Consider the following 19,903-nt stretch of genomic DNA (forward strand, 5'->3'; position numbering starts at 1 on the left):
TGGCAATGATGCCAATATATTTGCATTTGTTTCTTCATTTACCAAAGCATAAGTATTCTATTGACATAAAATGAGAAGAGTTTCATCAGGAATGAATTCTTGGTATGAATGGCTAATGGCATAGATCACTTAGAATGTTTTACTCTCTTGCTATCTGGGCAGTAGAAAGAGCTGGCCTTTAAAGTCAGAGAGATGTGAATCTGCATCCAGCCTGGTTTATTTATCTTTGGAATGAGACAAAAATCTCCTAGTTTATAAAATGTTTAGCTTATAGGTACTAAAATACGTAATGTTCCTCACTTGGTTAGTGGTACATGCTTTAAAAAACTCAGTAACTGCTAATTCTCTTTTCGGACCTCCATTATGTCTTAGGACATAATCAATTTTTCTATTGTGTTAAAAGCAGTTTGTTAGTAATAATATAATTCCAAAGCTTGCAAATGATCCACTTCTTAAATATAATCATGGTGAATTTAAGATTTGCCCTTAAGAACATTGCTCTTCTTAGGTTCTTAATATGCTCTTGAAAGACAGGTAAGAGTGGTAGAGTTTAAGCTAATTATTTAAGAAATTATCATAGTCTATTATCTTTCTTATCTTTGTTCAGGAGAATGACTCCAATGCCAATGCCTTTTGTCTAGTATCTAAATTAAACGTTTCTGAAAGTTGCTTTAGAAAGTTGCTTAATATGAACACTATTAAGTATTCTGGTTTCATGAATTTAATGTACTTGATTAAATTGCATTTTAAAAATCTATGATGACTTTGAGATTTCTATTACTTGAAAGTTTAAATCCTGTCAAATGGATAATATGAAACACATGGCATGGATGTTTGTACCAAGTTGGCCAATGGTAAACTCAACAAACAAGTATTTTTTTTAATTTTAAAAATCTTTCTGGGCAATTTTCAAAGACTAAATTATTTTCTATTAATCAAATGACAGAGTAACATTAAACTAGCCCTCTATGGCTCTAATGGTTTCCCTGTGATCAATTTTTCTGTAGATGGCATTTATATTCAACTGTAGTTCACACTGTGAACTCAATTCAAAAACAACTTCTTATGTTACACTTCTAAGTAACAGCATGGGGTTGACATTTGGGCAAGAGAGAAAGAACATAAGTGCAAGATGAAATAAAAGCTTAATGCTTCCTTTATGTCTAAATATGGATTGATTGCAAATTTACAGCAAGAAAAATCCAGTACAAAGTATTGTCATTGTCAGTCAATGACAGGGGCAAGATTGAGCCAAAATTTGCAAACACTTGGTGTTGCTGGGTCTGAATATTTCTTTCTATATAAGTAGTGTTGTTGCTGTGGTTTTATTTCTTTTCTTCTTGGAATTGATGTAAATATTTTTCTCCCTTTGATTGTAAATCTAAATTCTGTTTAAGTGATATCTCTGTGGATCACAATATATTTGCAGTGCCCCTCAGTTGTCTTTCAGAAATCATTTTCACTAAGCTGTGATACTGTTAAATCATTGATAATTACTTTTTAAAAAAAATCAAAAAGGCCAACATCATCACCAGTAACAATAATAACAAAGACTTCAGACTTCAGAAGCTTTGCATATCCTGTTCTTTCTGTTTGGAGATCCCTTTAGTCACTAGCTCCTTTTCATGTTTTATGCCATATCAAAATATATACCCTTCACTACACAGGTCCTCCTTTTGATGTATATCCCAGTCTCTTATTTTCTTTGCACCACTTTTCCTAATTTATGATTCTTTTGTTTTGTTTTGTTTTTCTTTTAGGTTGCCTCTCCCCTAAAAGAGAGATTGCCTAAAGGCAGAGATCTTGGCTGTTTTAATCTCCATCAAGCACTAACCTAAGCATAGCTCATAGGAGGCAATGACTGAATCATCATATTTCCAAGAAAAGGCTCCGTCTTCTGTTAAGCTTACCCAATCAAAATAGGCAGAGATTTTGGCAAATGTGAGCTTTGCTTTCTGAGAATTTATAATGGATGATCAAGTATCAGACTGAAAATCTAGACAGTGACAGTATGAATGTGTGATGGATGCACAATTTTTTGCTGCCACCACTATTCTGAGGTAATTTTGATGTCATCTCAAGGACATGGAAAATCAAAGTTAGATCCAAGGATAGCATATGGAATCAGAATTATCTTTAATGTTTCATTAAAGCCATTCCTCATCTTCACTTTGGTTGTCCTTTCATGACCCTTGAAGAAAATCTCTGCAACAATTTATAAAGAGAAAGAAAGTAGGAAGTGCTTTCCCACCTTAAGAAATGCAAAGGAAGTGAAATCACTACAGAAGAAGTATCAAATATATGTTACCATGCATTGAGCTCTCTCTGTATGGCAGCCTCTAGGATGCTTTGGGGTACATAGTATCCTTTAGTTCTCAGAGAAAACTCCAGAGTAAAGTATCATTATCTCTATTTTTCAGATGAAAAAAATGGGTTCTGAGTTATTGGGGAATTAGACTTGTCACCCAGATAGTACACGGCTAAGCTGGGACTCAGCCAAACTTCTCTCACTCAGGAGTTCCTTTTTCTTTCCAACACTGTCTCACAATGGGCCAGAGTCATGGAACAGCCAAAAAACTGCAAATATATTAAAGGGGAAAATATGGGAAACTTATAGATCAGTAGGCAAGACATGTGACTTTGACAAGTATGGCAGGGGCACATAACACTGAGAGAATATACGAAGTTAGATGAGGGACTGTGAAACTGTAGAGGATCATGAAGTATAGTGCTACCAGGACTGGAGGAGGAGAGAAAGGGAGTCAGGGATAGACAGTAAAAGATTGTCTCAGCTTTTGTTCTGTGGAATAGAGGAGACCATGAAATTTTGGAAGGAGAATAGGGCATGATTCCATTTTAGGAAGAAAAATCTAAAGACCATTTGAGATTTGGATTAAAGATTTCAGAGTTTGGAGAGAAAAGGACTACTTAGATGGTTAGAGATGAAGATTACAAATTAGCGCAGCATTCATGGGGTGAAGAGATTCAGAGAATCCATGTTCATAATGTCTCAGTCGAATGGATGCACAAAGAACCTTTTTAAGCATTTGTTTTCTTATACCTAGGAATTAAAATACAGAATTCCTTGTTTTTTTGTAATAATTAAGTGAGATAATGTATGTGGAAAATTAGCACAGGGCTTGGGATAGAGAAATGCTCAGTATTTTGTAATTATGGTCAATAAAATAAGGCCTGCTTCCTCAAACATTTCCATGTCCTAATGCCCAGAACTTGTGGGATTAGTATTCTTAAGCACCCCTCTCTTTTCTTAATTAAATCAAAGAAATAAAACCCCTTGTAACTCCTAATATTTTTATATGGAAAAGGGGACTGTGTAGATGCAATTAAATTAAGGATCTTTAGATGGGCAAACAAGATGGAGGCAGGAGAGCCAGAGTCAGAGGAGACATGATGAGAGAAGCAGAGGATCAGAGTCACAGGCAGATCTGAAGAAACTAAGCTGCTGGCCTTGAAAACAGAGATAAGGGTCACAGCTAAGATATATAGGTGATCCTTAGAAGCCAGAAACCACAAAGAAACAAATGTTTTTGTAGACACTCAAAAAGGAGCAGAGCCTATGCCAACACTTTGATTTCCAACCATTGAAACTCATTTCTGACTTCTGGCATCTAGAGTTAGGATAATAAATTCATATTGCCTTAAAGCCCTAAGTTGTGGAAATCTAAGCTGCAACAATAGGAATCCACAACAGTTTGTATCCCATTTTCAAAATGTCAATAATTTAGAATATTACAGAATGAAATTAGAGGTTTAATTTGTATTCAAATATGATGAGATGAGAAACTTGTAGAACTTCTTATTCTCAAGTCCTTATTGGCTATTTTGATCACAACACTCATATAGACTGATGAAAGCCAAATTCAAGAAATACTGAAACAATATTGCCATTAAAAAATTAGGAATTACAAGGTTTTTATTTGCTTGATTTAATCAAGAAAGAAGATGAATGCTTAAAAATACTAAACTTCATTTTAAATTTTATGAATCTCATCTCACTTTTCTCTCAGCAGCTATATTCTAGCATTACATCTTGGGGAGATTGCTTCTTGTTAATCAAACTGTTTTCAAAGGATATGTTCCACATTCTTTGATGAAGATGATCGTGTGTTAACACTCAAAAAAAAAAAAAAAACCACCAATAATCTTCTTGGCATTTATTTCAAATTTCAGTTATGCCCACTTAAAGTATCAAGTACTTAAAGTAGGCCAACTGAACAAACTTGAGATCACCATGTCAAAAATGAGGTAAGCATAAACTAATACATGATTGATTCAAGTTGTATGGACGATCAAACTAGCAAATTCAGGTGGCAGAAAAAAATCATTTTTTAAAAGTTTTTAAAGATACATACAATCTTTTTCAAGTAGTTTAATATTCAGGTCTCTGTCTATCTTAAGCTGGTCAATAGGAATACATATAATTTGACCTGACTTAAGCATTGCCTCAACAACCACACCATCATGTCTGTCCATTAATTACAATACAAATCTGTGAGGTTTTTAAAAATACTATCTTTTTTTCCATATTTTTAATTTAAATCCAGTTAGCCAACATATAGTACATACTTGTTTCAGATTTAGTGTTAAGTAATTTATTAGTTGTGTATAACACCCAGTGTTCACCACACTACGCGCCCTCCTTGCTCATTACCAAATTACCCCATCCTGAGATACCACCTTACACAAGGCAGAATGGCTAAAATAAACAAGACAGGCATCAGCAAATGTCTGCAAGGATATGGAGAAAGGGGAACCCTCTTACATTGTTGCTGGGAATTCAAGCTGGTATAGCCACTCTGGAAATGGTATGGAGTTTTCTCAAAAAGTTAAAAAATAGATATATCCTATGATCCAGCAACTGTACCACCAGGTATTTACCCCAAAGATACAAATGTAGTGATCCAAAGGGGCACCTGCACCCCAATGTTCACAGCAGTAATGTCCACAATAGCCAAACTGTGGGAAGAGCCAGGATGTCCATCAATAGGTGAATGGATAGAGAAGATGTACATATATACAAGTTAATACTATCTTGACACATTTCTAATCACCCTTGATTTTGCCTGAAATAGAAACTGAATTACACACAAGAGTTTCTGTGCATTTGTCATTCCTCAATCAGCCAGAAAGAAATGGCAGGACACCCTTAAAATCACTGAATGACTAGAAATTTCCATCCAGATTTTTAGATTAGCTGGAAGAGGCTAGACTCCAGAAGGACTCCAGAAGCAAATAATTCATATGGCAATGGTTTCATTGATTTGATCAGCATAGGATAAAACAGGAAAAGGAACAGAACTACATCTCTAGCCAGTTCTTGAGAATCGGTCATGACCCAATTTCTTTCAAACTGGGGGGATTGGAAGAGAGCTGGATTAAGAATTGTTGGTTGCACATACTCTGCTCCTGAAATGGACTGATCCCAGAGGCTTTTTGTTCATTTGTTTGTTTCTTTCTTAGCAGTTTCATAGCACTTTATATTTTCCAAGGTGCTCCTATAATCAGCACCTCATTTGTGCCTCACCAATGACTGGGAAAGGAGTCAGGGCAGATAGAATTTTCACTTGGCAGAGAAGAAAATTAAAGAAGAAAAATGGAATGTCTTGTCCTGTTTCAGGTCATGAGTCAGTGATTCATTTAGAATTAGAACACAGGGCTATAGTTGGTGATGTGGACACAAATGGGTTATGTATTCTATAATCAAAAGTTTAATAACTGAGATGATTTAGAAGTTCTTTTTTGGATGGGACAAATATATATAGAAAAAACTTTGTATCACTTGATTTTCAAACTATGTTCAACCACCTATTCTTTTTCAATACACGAGAGAAAAGAAAACTGCATTTAAAAGCAAGCTATACTTTTCCTGTATATCTATTTCTTAGTCTTCCTCAAAATTCAACAACTATATTTGAACTATATAATGTTTGAATTGTTTCTCAAAATTTAGCAACTATATTTGAATCCTTTTTTTCATAAGGTTTCAGAGACCAAAGAATATATTTTTAAAAACCTGTGAACACAAATAATTTATGTTCATCTACAACATGTAAGTAATATACAAATATTATACAATCATAAAAAGTACATAAAGCAGTCATTACTACATCATATTTGATCACTGTGTTTCATATTACAGAATATTTGGTTGATACTACTCTCACTCATAGGACAAATACAGCAAAAATCCAAGATTCATTCTTTATTCAGTAGGCTTTGCCTATGTGAAAGACAGCTGGCTGACAATTAAGGGAGTTAAAAAGAAACATAAGAGTTAATTCTTAAATTTGAGGGACTTCCAAGTACACTGCAGTGATAAGCTATTCTAGAAATAAAGATCTAGACATCTGGCAGTGCTAGGATCACCTCAGAGTACAGTCTAAAGGATGAACAAGATACTTTCTTTATGTCTTTCATTCTTGAAGAGAGCCCTGTGAGGAAATAGGTACTATTTTTCTCTCATTTTCCAGGAGAGGATATTGAGACCCTGAAAGTTTAAATAGCCACCCAACAATCCAAGGCTAGAGGTCAGGTTTTAAAGTCAGGTTGGGTGAGGACAACAGAGCCTATGCTTTTAAACATTACACTCTTCTGTCTTTCATCTATATACTCAGGATATTTTCTCTTTTTTGGAATTTCAAAAAGATCAAAATGGTTTCTTTGAATTTTTACCAGAAAGTTTCAACAATTGTCCATATTTAAAGGACAAACTAACCAAACAAAGCAATTGGTGAGATGATAAGGTGGGAGAAATAAAATGGAGATTGAGCAAATATGTTTCTATTTATAGGTGAATCTTGGTCCTTGCTGTGGGATGTATACTTACGAGACTTTTTGGTGGTGACATTGACTGGGGGGCTTGAGGGCCCAGCTCCAGCACTGTTGTAAGCTCTCACGGAAGCAAAGTAGATGGTATTGGCTTTCAGTCCTGTTATGTTTTTGGTTGTGACATTGCCACTGACTCTAATTTTCCCAATCATTGATTCTTTAGAGTCATCTGTCCAGTATAATACCTGATCATTGAAAACAAAGAACATAAAATTCATTATTTTCCAGCAACTATCAGTCATGGTAGGGTATACGAAGAAAACAAGAACAGAAATAGAAGAATATTTTTAAATTATAATGGTTATACAACAACAACAACAACAAAATAATCAAAGTCTTATATTTATAGGGAGGAAATTTTAAAAGACAAATTTACAATGGAAATTAGAGAACCTAAGAGATTTTTTTAGAATACCAAAATAAAGTGGGGCACTTGGTAGACCAGTTGGTTGAGCATTGGACACTTAATTTCAGCTTGAATTGTGATCTCAGGGTCATGAGATCAAGCCCCATGTTGGGCTCTGCACTCAGTGTGGCATCTGCTTGGGATTCTCTCTGTCCCTCTCCCTCTGCCTCTCCCACCCTCAAACAAAATAAATAAATAAAATCTTTAAAGAAAAAAAAGAATATCAAAGTAAAGTATTTCATGAGCTATCCAAAGGTTATCAGCTTTACAAAGGATATATAATAGCTTGGACCAAAACAAGATTCATATTAGCAATCAAGGACTTTGGTTATGATGTTTTGCTCTTAACATTTCTTCCAGAGTTTTTTGAATGACAGGTTAATTAATAATTCAACTTAAATCAAGCTCTTCCTACATATTAGTACTGATTTAGGCACATAGAAAAAGACAAAAGAGAATGAATTTGGTGCCTGCCTAGGATTCCCTTATAATCTAGTTAAGCAGTAGGAATATCTAGGAGAACAAAAAACAGAGGATGCATTCCAAAGAAATGATATGGGGAGAGGGGGAAGCTCTGGGAATTTGAAGAAAGACAACATTAGGGAGTGATTAGAGAAGGATTCCAAGAGAAGAGGAGACTAGAGATGAGATCTCAGAAATAAGTAGGATTCAGATATTAGGCAAGGCATTTCAGGATTAGAGTAGCAAGAGAGATCTAGCATATAAATAGGACTTTCTGCTTGTTCCAGAAGTTGCATTAAAAACAACTCAAAATGGATGAAAGATCTAAATGTGAGACAAGATTCCATCAAAATCCTAGAGGAGAACACAGGCAACACCCTTTTTGAACTCAGCCACAGTAACTTCTTACAAGATGCATCCACAAAGGCAAAGGAAACAAAAGCAAAAATGAACTATTGGGACTTCATCAAGATAAGAAGCTTTTGCACAGCAAAGGATACAGTCAACAAAACTAAAAGACAACCTACAGAATGGGAGAAGATATTTGCAAATGATGTATCAGATAAAGGGCTAGTTTCCAAGATCTATAAAGAACTTATCAAACTCAACACCAAAGAAACAAACAATCCAATCATGAAATGGGCAAAAGACATGAACAGAAATCTCACAGAGGAAGACATAGACATGGCCAACATGCACATGAGAAAATGCTCCGCATCACTTGCCATCAGGGAAATACAAATCAAAACCACAATGAGATACCACCTCACCCCAGTGAGAATGGTGAAAATTAACAAGGCAGGAAACCAAAATGTTGGAGAGGATGTGGAGAAAAGGGAACCCTCTTACACTGTTGGTGGGAATGTGAACTGGTGCAGCCACTCTGGAAAACTGTGTGGATGTTCTTCAAAGAGTTAAAAATAGACCTGCCCTACGACCCAGAAATTGCACTGTTGGGGATTTACCCCAAAGATACAGATGTAATGAAACGCCGGGACACCTGCACCTCGATGTTTATAGCAGCAATGTCCCCAATAGCCAAACTGTGGAAGGAGGCTCGGTGTCCATCGAAAGACGAATGGATAAAGAAGACGTGGTTTATGTATACAATGGAATATTACTCAGCCATTAGAAATGACAAATACCCACCAGTTGCTTCAACGTGGATGGAACTGGAGGGTATTATGCTGAGTGAAGTAAGTCAATCGGAGAAGGACAAACATATGTTCTCATTCATTTGGGGAATATAAATAATAGTGAAAGGGAATATAAGGGAAGGGAGAAGAAGTGTGTGGGAAATGTCAGAAAGGGAGACAGAACATAAAGACTCCTAACTCTGGGAAATGAACTAGGGGTGGTGGAAGGGGAGGGGGGGTGGGGGTGAATGGGTGACGGGCACTGAGGGGGGCACTTGATGGGATGAGCACTGGGTGTTATTCTGTATGTTGGGAAATTGAACACCAATAAAAAATAAATTTATTATAAAAAATAAAAAAATAAAAACAGTACAAGGCAAAATTAAAAAGTTTATAATTGTACCTTTATTCTAATTCCAAAACAAAAGAAATGTATTATCCATTTGGGGAATCACTGAATTTACAAGTTAAAGAATAATAAGTATGAGTAAGTCTCATCACTTGACTTTGTGAGAATTAAGGCATGGAAGTGATTTGCTTCATTCTACATAGACTATAAAGGACTGATTAAGGAGAATCTAGGCTTTTTTCTTATCAATTGCCTTTTCCAAGATGACTACATCATTCAAGTCATGTTCTAAATCAAAGACAGCTTTCCCAGTAAAATTCCTCCATGGTTTAAGATCATTGAGGATTAGAAATTTATTATCGCCTAAGAAACAAATATGATGGTGATTTGAAACATAAATAAGATAATCACTCAGTAACCTTAAAAATGGCTACCATTTGCTAGTTTACTTGCTTAAGATCACCTAGAAAGATCCCCTTTGCTCACTTCCCTCAATAGCTGTAGACCTACAATGTTATATGCTAAGAACTAGGTTAGTAGTATAGAGCTGCTGAACAAGAATTGTTGTGTGGTTAGCTGGCACATTCACAAGGGAGAGTGAAATTAATTTGGATTACCTCATAGCCCAGCACTCTTCCAGTGTTTCTATTCCAGGCAATAGCATTCCACGAAACCTCCATTTCTGAAGCAGAAAAACTCTGGACAGAAGTTCCCCCTGGGGCCAGTTGAGGTTCTGTCATTCAACAGAAGACACAATTAACTTTAGCAGAGTGCTTCATGGAAAATAAATGCAAAATATGCATACATGCCCAAGTACAACCATCTCAGGTCTGACCACAACTTACCATCTTCCCCAGAGTAGACAATGGACACGGTACTCAGAGATCCTTCTCCTTCATTATTATATACACCCACTTTGACTTCAAAGGGAGAGAGAGGGGTGATGCTTTCATTTCTGTAAACAAACCTTGATGATTCTACAGATGGTACTCTTTTCTTGGTCCAGGATGTTGAGCCAACTGGCCGCAACATGATGATGTATCCAAATTCCTCTCCATTTTGTAGTTCTTCTGGAATTGACTTGGGCAGAAGTGATCAATCACTGAGTATTTACAAAAATATTTTATAGAGCTATTATAATTTTTATTGATTATTTGACATTTCTTTTGTATAGACAAACATGGATATTAACCTTGCTTAATGAAACATTGAAAAAAATAATAATACTTTCATTTGGAATGCCAATTAGGAAAATGATCCCAATTAAAGATATTCAGATAAATAAATGAAAAATTTAAATGGAAATGTAAAACAGGTTTTACATGTTTGTATCTCTTTCCATGATTATTCATTAAGTTGCAATAATATAATGTAATAAAAATGGTTTAGAAGACTGCAAGATTTTATAAGTTAAAATGTAATTTGGGTATGAATTTTTAAACTCAGCACAAAATTAACTATTAACTATTTCAAGGCTACCTATGTTTTCTTTCCATAAAATTTTCAACAAATTCTTATGAGATAACAGATAATTTATTATGTAATAATACTTGCTTTAAGACATATAGAGTATTACTCAAACACAAAAGCATAAAAGACCTCCCAGTATTTTTAAACATATATCTTCATTAGTAGTAACATCAGCATGAACTTTTCCTGACATTTTTATTTATTTTTATCTGTTTTAAAGATTTTATTCATTTATTCATGAGAGACAGAGAGGTTCCTGAAGTTAAAAAAACAAAAACAAAACAAACAAACAAACAAAAAAAACCCAGGGGATTCCTGGGTGGCTCAGCAGTTTAGCTCCTGCCTTCATCCCAGGGCATGATCCTGGAGACCTAGGATCAAGTCCCACATCAGGCTCCCTGCATGGAACTTGCTTCTCCCTCTGCCTGTGTCTCTGCTTCCCTCTCTGTATCTCATGAATAAATAAATAAATAAATCTTTAAAACAAAACAAACCTGTTTATTCCCACAGAGACCAAATTCTATAAAATTCATTTAAAACCTAAACTTATTATTATTATTAAAATTACAAAATAGATATAAGGTCCCCAGAGCTCTACAGATATTACGTATTATAAATAGTCACATAAAGAAAACACATGAAAATTTATTCCTAATAGGACATTAATGCTTGAGTCCCACATGCCTATAACTCCTTTTCTGAGGTTTTCCTTACCCATACATATCCATTCATGTATCAAATTATCCTGAGACTTGAACCACATCTGATTACGCAGTAATGGGCACAAGAATCAATGGCCCCATCTTCATCACTAACTATGAGGTGTCTTGGTGCCAAACCTTCATGTTCTATAGTGACAGCCAGACCCCAGCAGTTTCTCTCCTCTACAGAGTTTGAATATGAATCATAGGTGGGGACAGTTCTGGTTACACTTAGAGTAAGCAATAAGTAGAAAACATACAATGAATATAGTAGGGACAATGAAGTGGTAGAAGCTAAGAGAAAACGGAAGCTATACCTCAGACAGAGAAGAAACAATGGAGTTGTAGAAGTTGTAAGTTGTAAGTAGAGGAAACAGGTAGAAAAAGGTGTAAGCATGAGGGGCTATTGGAGCAGGAGCTGGATTCCCAGAGTGGCTGGCAGCAGGCTAGGACTACCATGCTCTGAACAGTGATGAACGATGTTCCAGTTCTTCATTTGACCTGCCTGCTTGGTTATTGAGACTTCTTTTCATCCTCATTACCTCCCACATAGCTTTAAAATAAATCCCCATTAACTGAGATGACCTGAGCTGGCTCTGTTTCTTGGCGTGTGGAACAGTCTAACAAATACAGAAAGTGAAAAGAGGAAGGAAAATATAGGTCCAAAACTCTAGGGAAAGAAAATGTGTCCTTATTTTAGCACTTCACAGGGAGATTAGAATTAAAACAGTTCATTTTTAGTGGAGTGGAAGAGATTTGTGAGAACTTACCTCTCTGCTAGAGTATTTGGTTTTTGATATTTCTCTAATCTTAGATTTAATCAAAATATTTAGCTCATCTGAGAAAGTGAGCTGGTTTATGTTAGTCAAGTACAATCAGTTTCTCATGATGTTTCCTCAAGAAAGATCTGAGTCTAACATGTGCAATTTAGAAAGGGGGGAGTGAAAATACTTATTTAGGGTCTTCATTTTATTCTTCCCAAATGGGCAGAGGGGAAAATTATGGAAAAAATATATATAGCTGTTTAAGATAGTCAGGATGAAAGTTTCCTTCTTTAAGCAAAGGAGGTGTTCAGTAGAATAAAGAAATTCAGAAATTCTTCTGGTAGTAAAATCTATTAAAGTTGTAAAGACTAAGAACAGAATCTTTAGTCTAGACCAAGGGTAGCAAACTATGGCCTAAGATCCAAATCTTGTCTGCAGCCTGGTTTTGGATATAACAAACATAGCCACAACTCTTCATTTATCTACAATATGTGGATGCGTTTGGTGACGATGCAGGGTTGGGAAGTTGTGTGAGAGAGAGATATATGTATATCAACTCCCAGTATAGGTGTTTATCTCTTATTCTATAGTACTTTATCGTATATTCCTAACCTTGTAGTCACATTTTATAATGCATATTTACCACAAGCATTTCAAACCTGAGAGCACCTGGGAGGATAAATTATGATAGGATGTAAATAAAGATACCCTTAAAAAGGAATTGGCATTAACTACATTCCAAAAGTTAGATATCTTGTCTAGGTTGCTGGAAATAAAACAAACCAAACCAAATAAATAAACACAAAATTACTGTGGTATGGGAGAAAACACAAGGAGGATGTTTATTTCAGGCAGATTATACCAAGGTGTATTTACCTGAGCAGCAATCTGGGATGACCAGTAAAGCTATCACTTATAAACCATAATGGTGGATTCTCACTGAATTTAGAATGGTCATTAGTTGTGCATTAGTTTTGAAAGCCCATCATGTACTATTTCATCTATAATAGTGGTGACTTTGGCCTAGAATGGTCTCTCCACTCTCAATTTCTTTTTCAAAACAAAGGTCAGCCAAGTTAGAGTGGTACCTTACCTGACCTTCTTCCATGCTGGATTAAGACTGTCCTGTCGAACTCTGAACATTCAGACCTTTTTAAATCTTATTTTTGCACCCTGACTCCTTGGAACAGGGTTGCTTTTCTTCATTGAATTTAAGGAGTTGCTAGATGCCTTCTAGTGACTTGAACTAATGTATGTGTTGTCTTCTAAATATACATAACCTATTCCTTAAAGAAGTTTGGACATCAGAAGCATTTGGCTCAGTAATTGCACATACATGATACCAAATGTAAATGACAAATGGGAAACTGCATCCACTAATGTAGTTTTTGCAAGTATCTATATATCTGATACCCCAAGAAAAAACACACAAAGGACTTTGACTTAACTTTTTTTAAAAAATAGAGGCCAACAAACTTTTTCTGTAGAAAGGCAGATAGTAACTATTTTAAGCAGTGGGAGGCATATGGTCTCTTGTAACAGCATGAAAGCAGCAACACATTACACCTGAGAGGATGGGTATGGTGGTAGGGGAAATTGTCTATGAAAACAGGGAGCAGGCCAAGTTTGGTTTGATGAAACGCGCTTTAAAGAAAAGTATTTTCCATGATGGAAATACATGGAAATACACACACACATACACACACACACACACACACACACACACATACCACACACATATTTGAACTTATATCCTCTCCATTACGAATAGAAAACACGAAATTTTACATTCCTCTCACATATTGAATGCACAAAAACAATTAGTTAACCTTGAGTAATTTCTGACCTTAGAGGAGGAAAACATAATGCATGAAGTCAGGCAAAATTTGTTTTACACTATGATGAAATGCTTATTTGGCCTTGAAAGTATACTGAAGTCTAACCTACTTACCATCACACTAAAGCAAATCTCTTGCAGGCTCTTGTAGGAGTCACTGTTTTTGTGGGAAATGTGTTTAGAGGACAGGAATAATTTGATTAACTTACTGCTTAAGGCAGATATACAGGGACTCTTGCCCACACTAACCATGACATCTCATGTAGGGATAAGTGGAGTTCTAATTTAGGACAAAGTAAAAGAGCATGGAGTGAGAGCCCTGTGTTCAAAAAATGCTCCACTGCCCACTACCCATATCACATTTCTCTCTTTCTTTTTTTTTTTTAAGATTTATTTATTTATTTGAGAGAGAGAGAGTGTGTGCAGTGGGGAGGGGTAAAGGGAGAGTGAGAGAGAGAATCTCAGATCCCTGCTGAGCATGGAGCTCAAAGCTAGGCTCAATTCTATAATCCTGAGATCATGACCTGAGCTGAAATCAAGAGGTGGACACTTAACTGACTGAGTCATCCAGGAGCCCCCTCATATCACATTTCTAAACCTCTATTTTCTTTTTTTTTTTTTTTTTAAGATTTTATTTATTCATTCACGAGAGACACACACACAGAGAAAGAGAGAGGCAGAGACACAGGCAGAGGGAGAAGCAGGTTCCATGCAGGGAGCCCAATGTGGGACTCGATCCTGGGTCTTCAGGATCAGGCCCTGGGCTGAAGGTGGCGCTAAACCACTGAGGCACCTGGGGCTGCCCTAAACCTCTGTTTTCTTATCTGAAAGTGGCATTCCCCACTTTTTAGTATTGCTGTGAGGACAGAATGACATGAAATGCCCACTGTAGCAGAGAAGCCCTGTAAGTGCTCTGCAAGTGTAGTCCCCTTTCCCTTCAGGCCTCTTAGAGTTTCTTACCCACCCATGCCACATTCCAGGCACTGTGCTGGGCTCACAATGTCTACGTGAAACTAGATGTCCCAAAGAAAGGACAACGTTTAGAGTAGCTAAAGTTTCTGGCTGGTTTCTGGCTCTGTCATTTACAACTTTGAAAAACAACATCTCTGTGCCCCAGTTTACTCACAGATAAAAAGTGTTTACTATTACTACCACTCTTTCTACCTTTAATGGAATTTTGTAAGGAATAAAATGGACCTTTTACTACTGCAAAATAATTTATAGATACAATAAATTACTCTTATTCAACAACAGTGTTTCTAAACTTCAGCACTATTGACATTTTGGGCTAGATAATTCCCTTCTGTGTGTGGGGGCCTGGGGAGGGTGGCTGTCCTGTGCACTGTAGGGTGTTTAGCAGCATTCTGACCTCTGCCCAAACACAACTCTCTCCCAACTTAGTTGTGACAATCAAACGTCCTCAGACACTGTAAAATGTTTACTGAGGGATAAAATCACCCTGTCTCCCAATGAGAACCCCCTGTACATGTCAGCTATGATGATTTTTAATTAAAACATCCATGGCCATCACACTCTTAGGTGTAATATTAAATGTCTAAGGAAGTGGATGTTTTGGGAGTATGAAAGTTATTATCAAAATGTCAAAAACATGTACACAGGGAATGAAATAGGGCAGGGTTCTTTTATCGGTTACTGCTGAGGCTCGAAGCTGACAACAAGGGTATGACATGATTTGCATTCCAAAGAGAGACATCGAACCCTTTATAGGCAAAATTTAGCCTATCCTCTATGACAAAGATATATCAAAGGAGCATTTGTTTCTTTAGAGAGAGAATAATAGGAAAATGTTTCTTCTAAGAGAGTTGTAGAAAAAGCTATGCACTTTTACCCCCCTACCAAGGGAAAGCAAAGGGGCCACTTCTTATCCTTTGCCTAACCAAGTAAAAAGGACTCACAAAGAACCACTCGGTATGTGCTCTCTAGAATTTGGGACACATAGGTTCTTTTAATTGACAAATGCCTCAGGAACTTCTAAAGGAGAGAGAAACCTGGACAATACCTGGTAGCAGAGTGAAGAGAGAGGCTGGACCTATCCATGAGTAGCTTTGAAAGGGACTCTATCCAAAAGACCATCTAGAAGAGAAAGACAACCTCCACCAGAAGGGACTGGACATGGACCACCAGACCCCAGGAACTGAGGAGACTTTTCAGCAGCCAGTTGGGCTTGCATCAAGGTATTGTAACTAGAAGTCTCCAGTGAGGGATCTCCTGGATGTCCTACCCCCAACCAAAGATACCAAACTATCCTATAAAATGACAGCATCTGATGGTTACTAGAGGGGTGGTAGATAGAGGGACGTGTGAAACAGGTGAAGGGGATTAAAGAGCACACTTATCATGATAAGCACTGGGCAATGGACAGAATTTATAAATCACTACATTGTACACCTGCAACTAATATAACACTTTATGTTAGCTATACTGAAATTAAAATTAAGAACTTAAATTAAAACTTAGAACTTAATTAGAACTTAATTAAAAAAAAATAACAGTGTCCGGCCATTTGCCACTTCTGGAGTACATCAAAGTCAAATTACAAATGTACCAGCAATCAGGACCTTTTCAGTACTCTTCTTCTCTTCTCAATCCAAACTCACTACAACCTTGGAGGAGCAAGAGGTAACATAGTGAGTAGGGAAGGAGAAATTCAACAGCAGAATGGAGACTAGGTAGAGAATTGACTCTCCATCCACTTTCATACTGTGGAATCCCTATGCTGAGGCAAGCCCAAGCTACTAGAAACAAGAAACATTAAGATGAAGGAAAGTCTAAAGTTTATGGAACAAACCAGGCTGAAATTTTCAATAAGTGTAAGAATGAGCCTATATTTAATTTGTAAGAATAATAACTATAAAAGCTATGCCACCTGCCCAAGTTTTTATCTGGATGCAGGGAAGTGTTTAAAGAACAGTGATAGAAAAAAAAATCATTTCCACCTGCCCTCTGCTGCGTCTAACTTGTGTGCAAGAGAGTAGTTCCAGAGGTAAAAAACACAAAAAATGTCTAGTCCATCAAGTAGCAATTGAAATGCTACTGACAGACCTTAAGTAGAGACCTTAAAATTGTTCTTATATTTAGGAGAGAACTATGTTGAGTTAGTTATACTCTCTCACTTTAGTAGAAATACGTCTCTAATACCTTCTCTAGGTAGTTCATCATCAGGAGTCTGTCATACCATGTATTTTTATATATTCTCAGTAGTAATCAAATATATCTTTTTGTTTTTCAGTTTCTTCCTGGCCAGCTAAATCTTTTTCTTTCAAAATAACTGAGTTGGATAGAAAATTACCTCCCACGTAATGACGAGTTCCGACCGACTTCCACCACCTCCATTGATGTTTGTTGGTGCCACAACAGGGACTGGAAGCAACCAAGAGAAACGTGGGACAGCGATTATTAAAGTACATCTTCATCAGGAAGAATTTTGTTTTTAGATTTCACCTTTCAAAATCTCATGCTGCACATTGTGAGAGTCTTGCATTTTTAATGAACATAAATTATGTTTACACATATCCAAATTTCTAAGAGAGAGGACACAGTTGTGTTTGATCCATGAGCACCCTGGCTCCAAAATTAATTAAAAATCGAGTAACATCATGTATTTGACATTATTATGCATCATCTGCTAATTGGCAAAATGATGTTCCATTCAGATGGTAACAGTGACACCGCTGATTTAGTGCCTAATTATACAGTTGTGCTGTAAACAAGTTACTGAGGCAGTATATTAATTAATTCTTTTTTGTAATAAACAAACTAAAATGATTTTTTTTTTAGTCAAGATGGCTTAACATTTAAAAATGCATTCTTAAAAATACGTAAGTACATAAATCCTTGTTATTGTAACTCTGTGTTTGAATCTCACATCTCTCAGTACAGAACAGGAAGGACTCTTCCTCTGACTTTTCACTTGCCAGTTAAGAGGATGGCCTCCTGTCAAGGATGTGATAGAGAGTATTTTCTCCGTTTAATTCTAGGACTCTAAGGCTCTGTGGGAGAACATTCTAGACACTGATCATTTGAATTAGAAAACAATTATGCCCATCATGTATACCCTTGTGAGGACTCATATAACGAATAATAAGTAGTTTGAGGTAAATTACAAAATTGATGACAGTTATATGTGTGGGTCTTGTAGTATGTAATCAGAATGGGGTTTGACTTCATATACGTGGAAGTGCTAAAATGTAATCCTTTTTCATGAAATAATGGCAGATGCATCCTAAAACTGTGATAATGGATATATCTGCATGATATATTTTTAAAGGTTGAAGTACATGTAATTATCTATATTTGGCCATTTTTTATCAAGATCTAGAAGTGGGGGGTGGAAGTACCTGGTTATTTTTGCTGACTGGAGGGCAGGAATTAAAATACATACTATTTCATTGCCCATTTCAAAATTTTCTTTCACTGTGAAGACCATTCAGACAAATCTAGACTACTTATTTTATTTACTGCCATTTGTTACAGATGTTTAACTTTATAAACAACACAGTGATATAATAGTCTAATTCTTCTTTTTAATAATAGCACCTATCAGACATTATCCATTTTCATATTCAAAGTTGCCCTTTGTCACTACTTTGAACTTCACAATATATTTAAAAGATTGCCTTGTACCTATACCCTATTTTCTAATTTCTATTTTTCAAATGAAACATACTAAACCTAAAACCGTATTGAGAAGCATCTTTAAGAAGCTACACACACAAAAAAAGGACACACTTCAGTATCATTTGGAAATTCAGGGTAATTATATTATGAACACCAAGTCATACCATGCTATTGAAACAAGACTGTCGGAGCTTATTAGAAGGTAGTGCACAAGCTTTATGTAAAACTTTATAGTTAGAGTCAACCCTGCCCAAAGCTACCATGATCTGAATCAGCTGTACAAAATGACATAAAACTCATGGTAAGAGTGAGACATAGGCCGCCCTTGGAGATTTTCATCCAGCCAATCTATGGTAAGGACTGGAGACTTTTATATTTACACATTTCCTTATGCCAATTTCTTGCTCATCTAGGTTAAGACCCATAGTTATGGAAAAATGCTGGTGCACAGCCTGAAGGTCTGAGTTCAAATTCTGACTCTTTCTGAAATAGTCAGCTAAGATCCTGGTTTTCCTTTTCTTCTTCTGTAAAATGAAGGACTCTCCTCTCAACTCTAAACTTCTATGATCTAATTTAAGATCTTACTGTCAAAAATGTTTTTCTGTCCCAATCCTACAATAAAAATACTTATATTATCTTTAATATGAAAAAAGCCTTATTGACATCTGACAGTTGTACACACTTAATTGAAGTACTTTGTGCTTGTTAAACTAAGCCAGTGACAACAGAGTGATCCCTCATTTATATGACTGAATAAGAATGTGAACTTTGTCAGCTGCACACAGCAAGCAGATCAAATGTTACCCTGGATGTAAAATTTAGGAGTGGAACAAAGAGGATCCATTGAAAAAAACTTAAGAAGAGGTGATTTCTGAGCCAGGTTCCACTTGTATTTTGCTGTTCAGTGAACCAACTGATGCTCAATTAGTGCTTCTGTTAAATGAGCTTAGGATTTTCCTCATTTGCATGGGAAAGGATTTATACTATTGCTCAATGAAGCTGCAACTAGGTCAGAGTTGAGAAATAGATGGAAATGTGTGGCTGATTGCACCTACAGAGTCTCAATTAATTCTTGGCTACAACATTTAATGAAACAAGCAGTAACTCATTTGCATGTACAAATCTACAGATTCTCTGTTGGAGTTTGGCTAGAAAATAGATGAGATGAGAGGACAGATTCTGAAAAACTCTTATTTTTGACATGTCTGCTTAGTTATAATCATCTCTTATTGAACTTATATTTAGGAGAAAATACTCCTTGCTTTGTGTACATACAAATGTTAAAATGAAA

The 19,903-nt window shown here is 36.2% G+C and overlaps 1 protein-coding gene across 1 annotated transcript in view; it reads right to left on the minus strand.

Annotated features, from left to right (window-relative positions):
* CNTN6 (contactin 6) overlaps positions 1-19,903 on the minus strand; it is a 275,835-nt gene that overhangs the window by 5,637 nt on the left and 250,295 nt on the right. Inside the window, exons 17-20 of the mRNA XM_077858034.1 lie at positions 17,285-17,355; positions 10,048-10,282; positions 9,820-9,935; positions 6,848-7,034 (exon numbers count right to left, since the gene is read on the minus strand). Of these exons, the coding sequence (XP_077714160.1) occupies positions 6,848-7,034; positions 9,820-9,935; positions 10,048-10,282; positions 17,285-17,355 (609 nt within the window). The remainder of the gene's footprint in view (positions 1-6,847; positions 7,035-9,819; positions 9,936-10,047; positions 10,283-17,284; positions 17,356-19,903) is intronic.

Source organism: Canis aureus, chromosome 19 (assembly GCF_053574225.1).
Source record: "Canis aureus isolate CA01 chromosome 19, VMU_Caureus_v.1.0, whole genome shotgun sequence".
Taxonomy (NCBI): domain Eukaryota; kingdom Metazoa; phylum Chordata; class Mammalia; order Carnivora; family Canidae; genus Canis; species Canis aureus.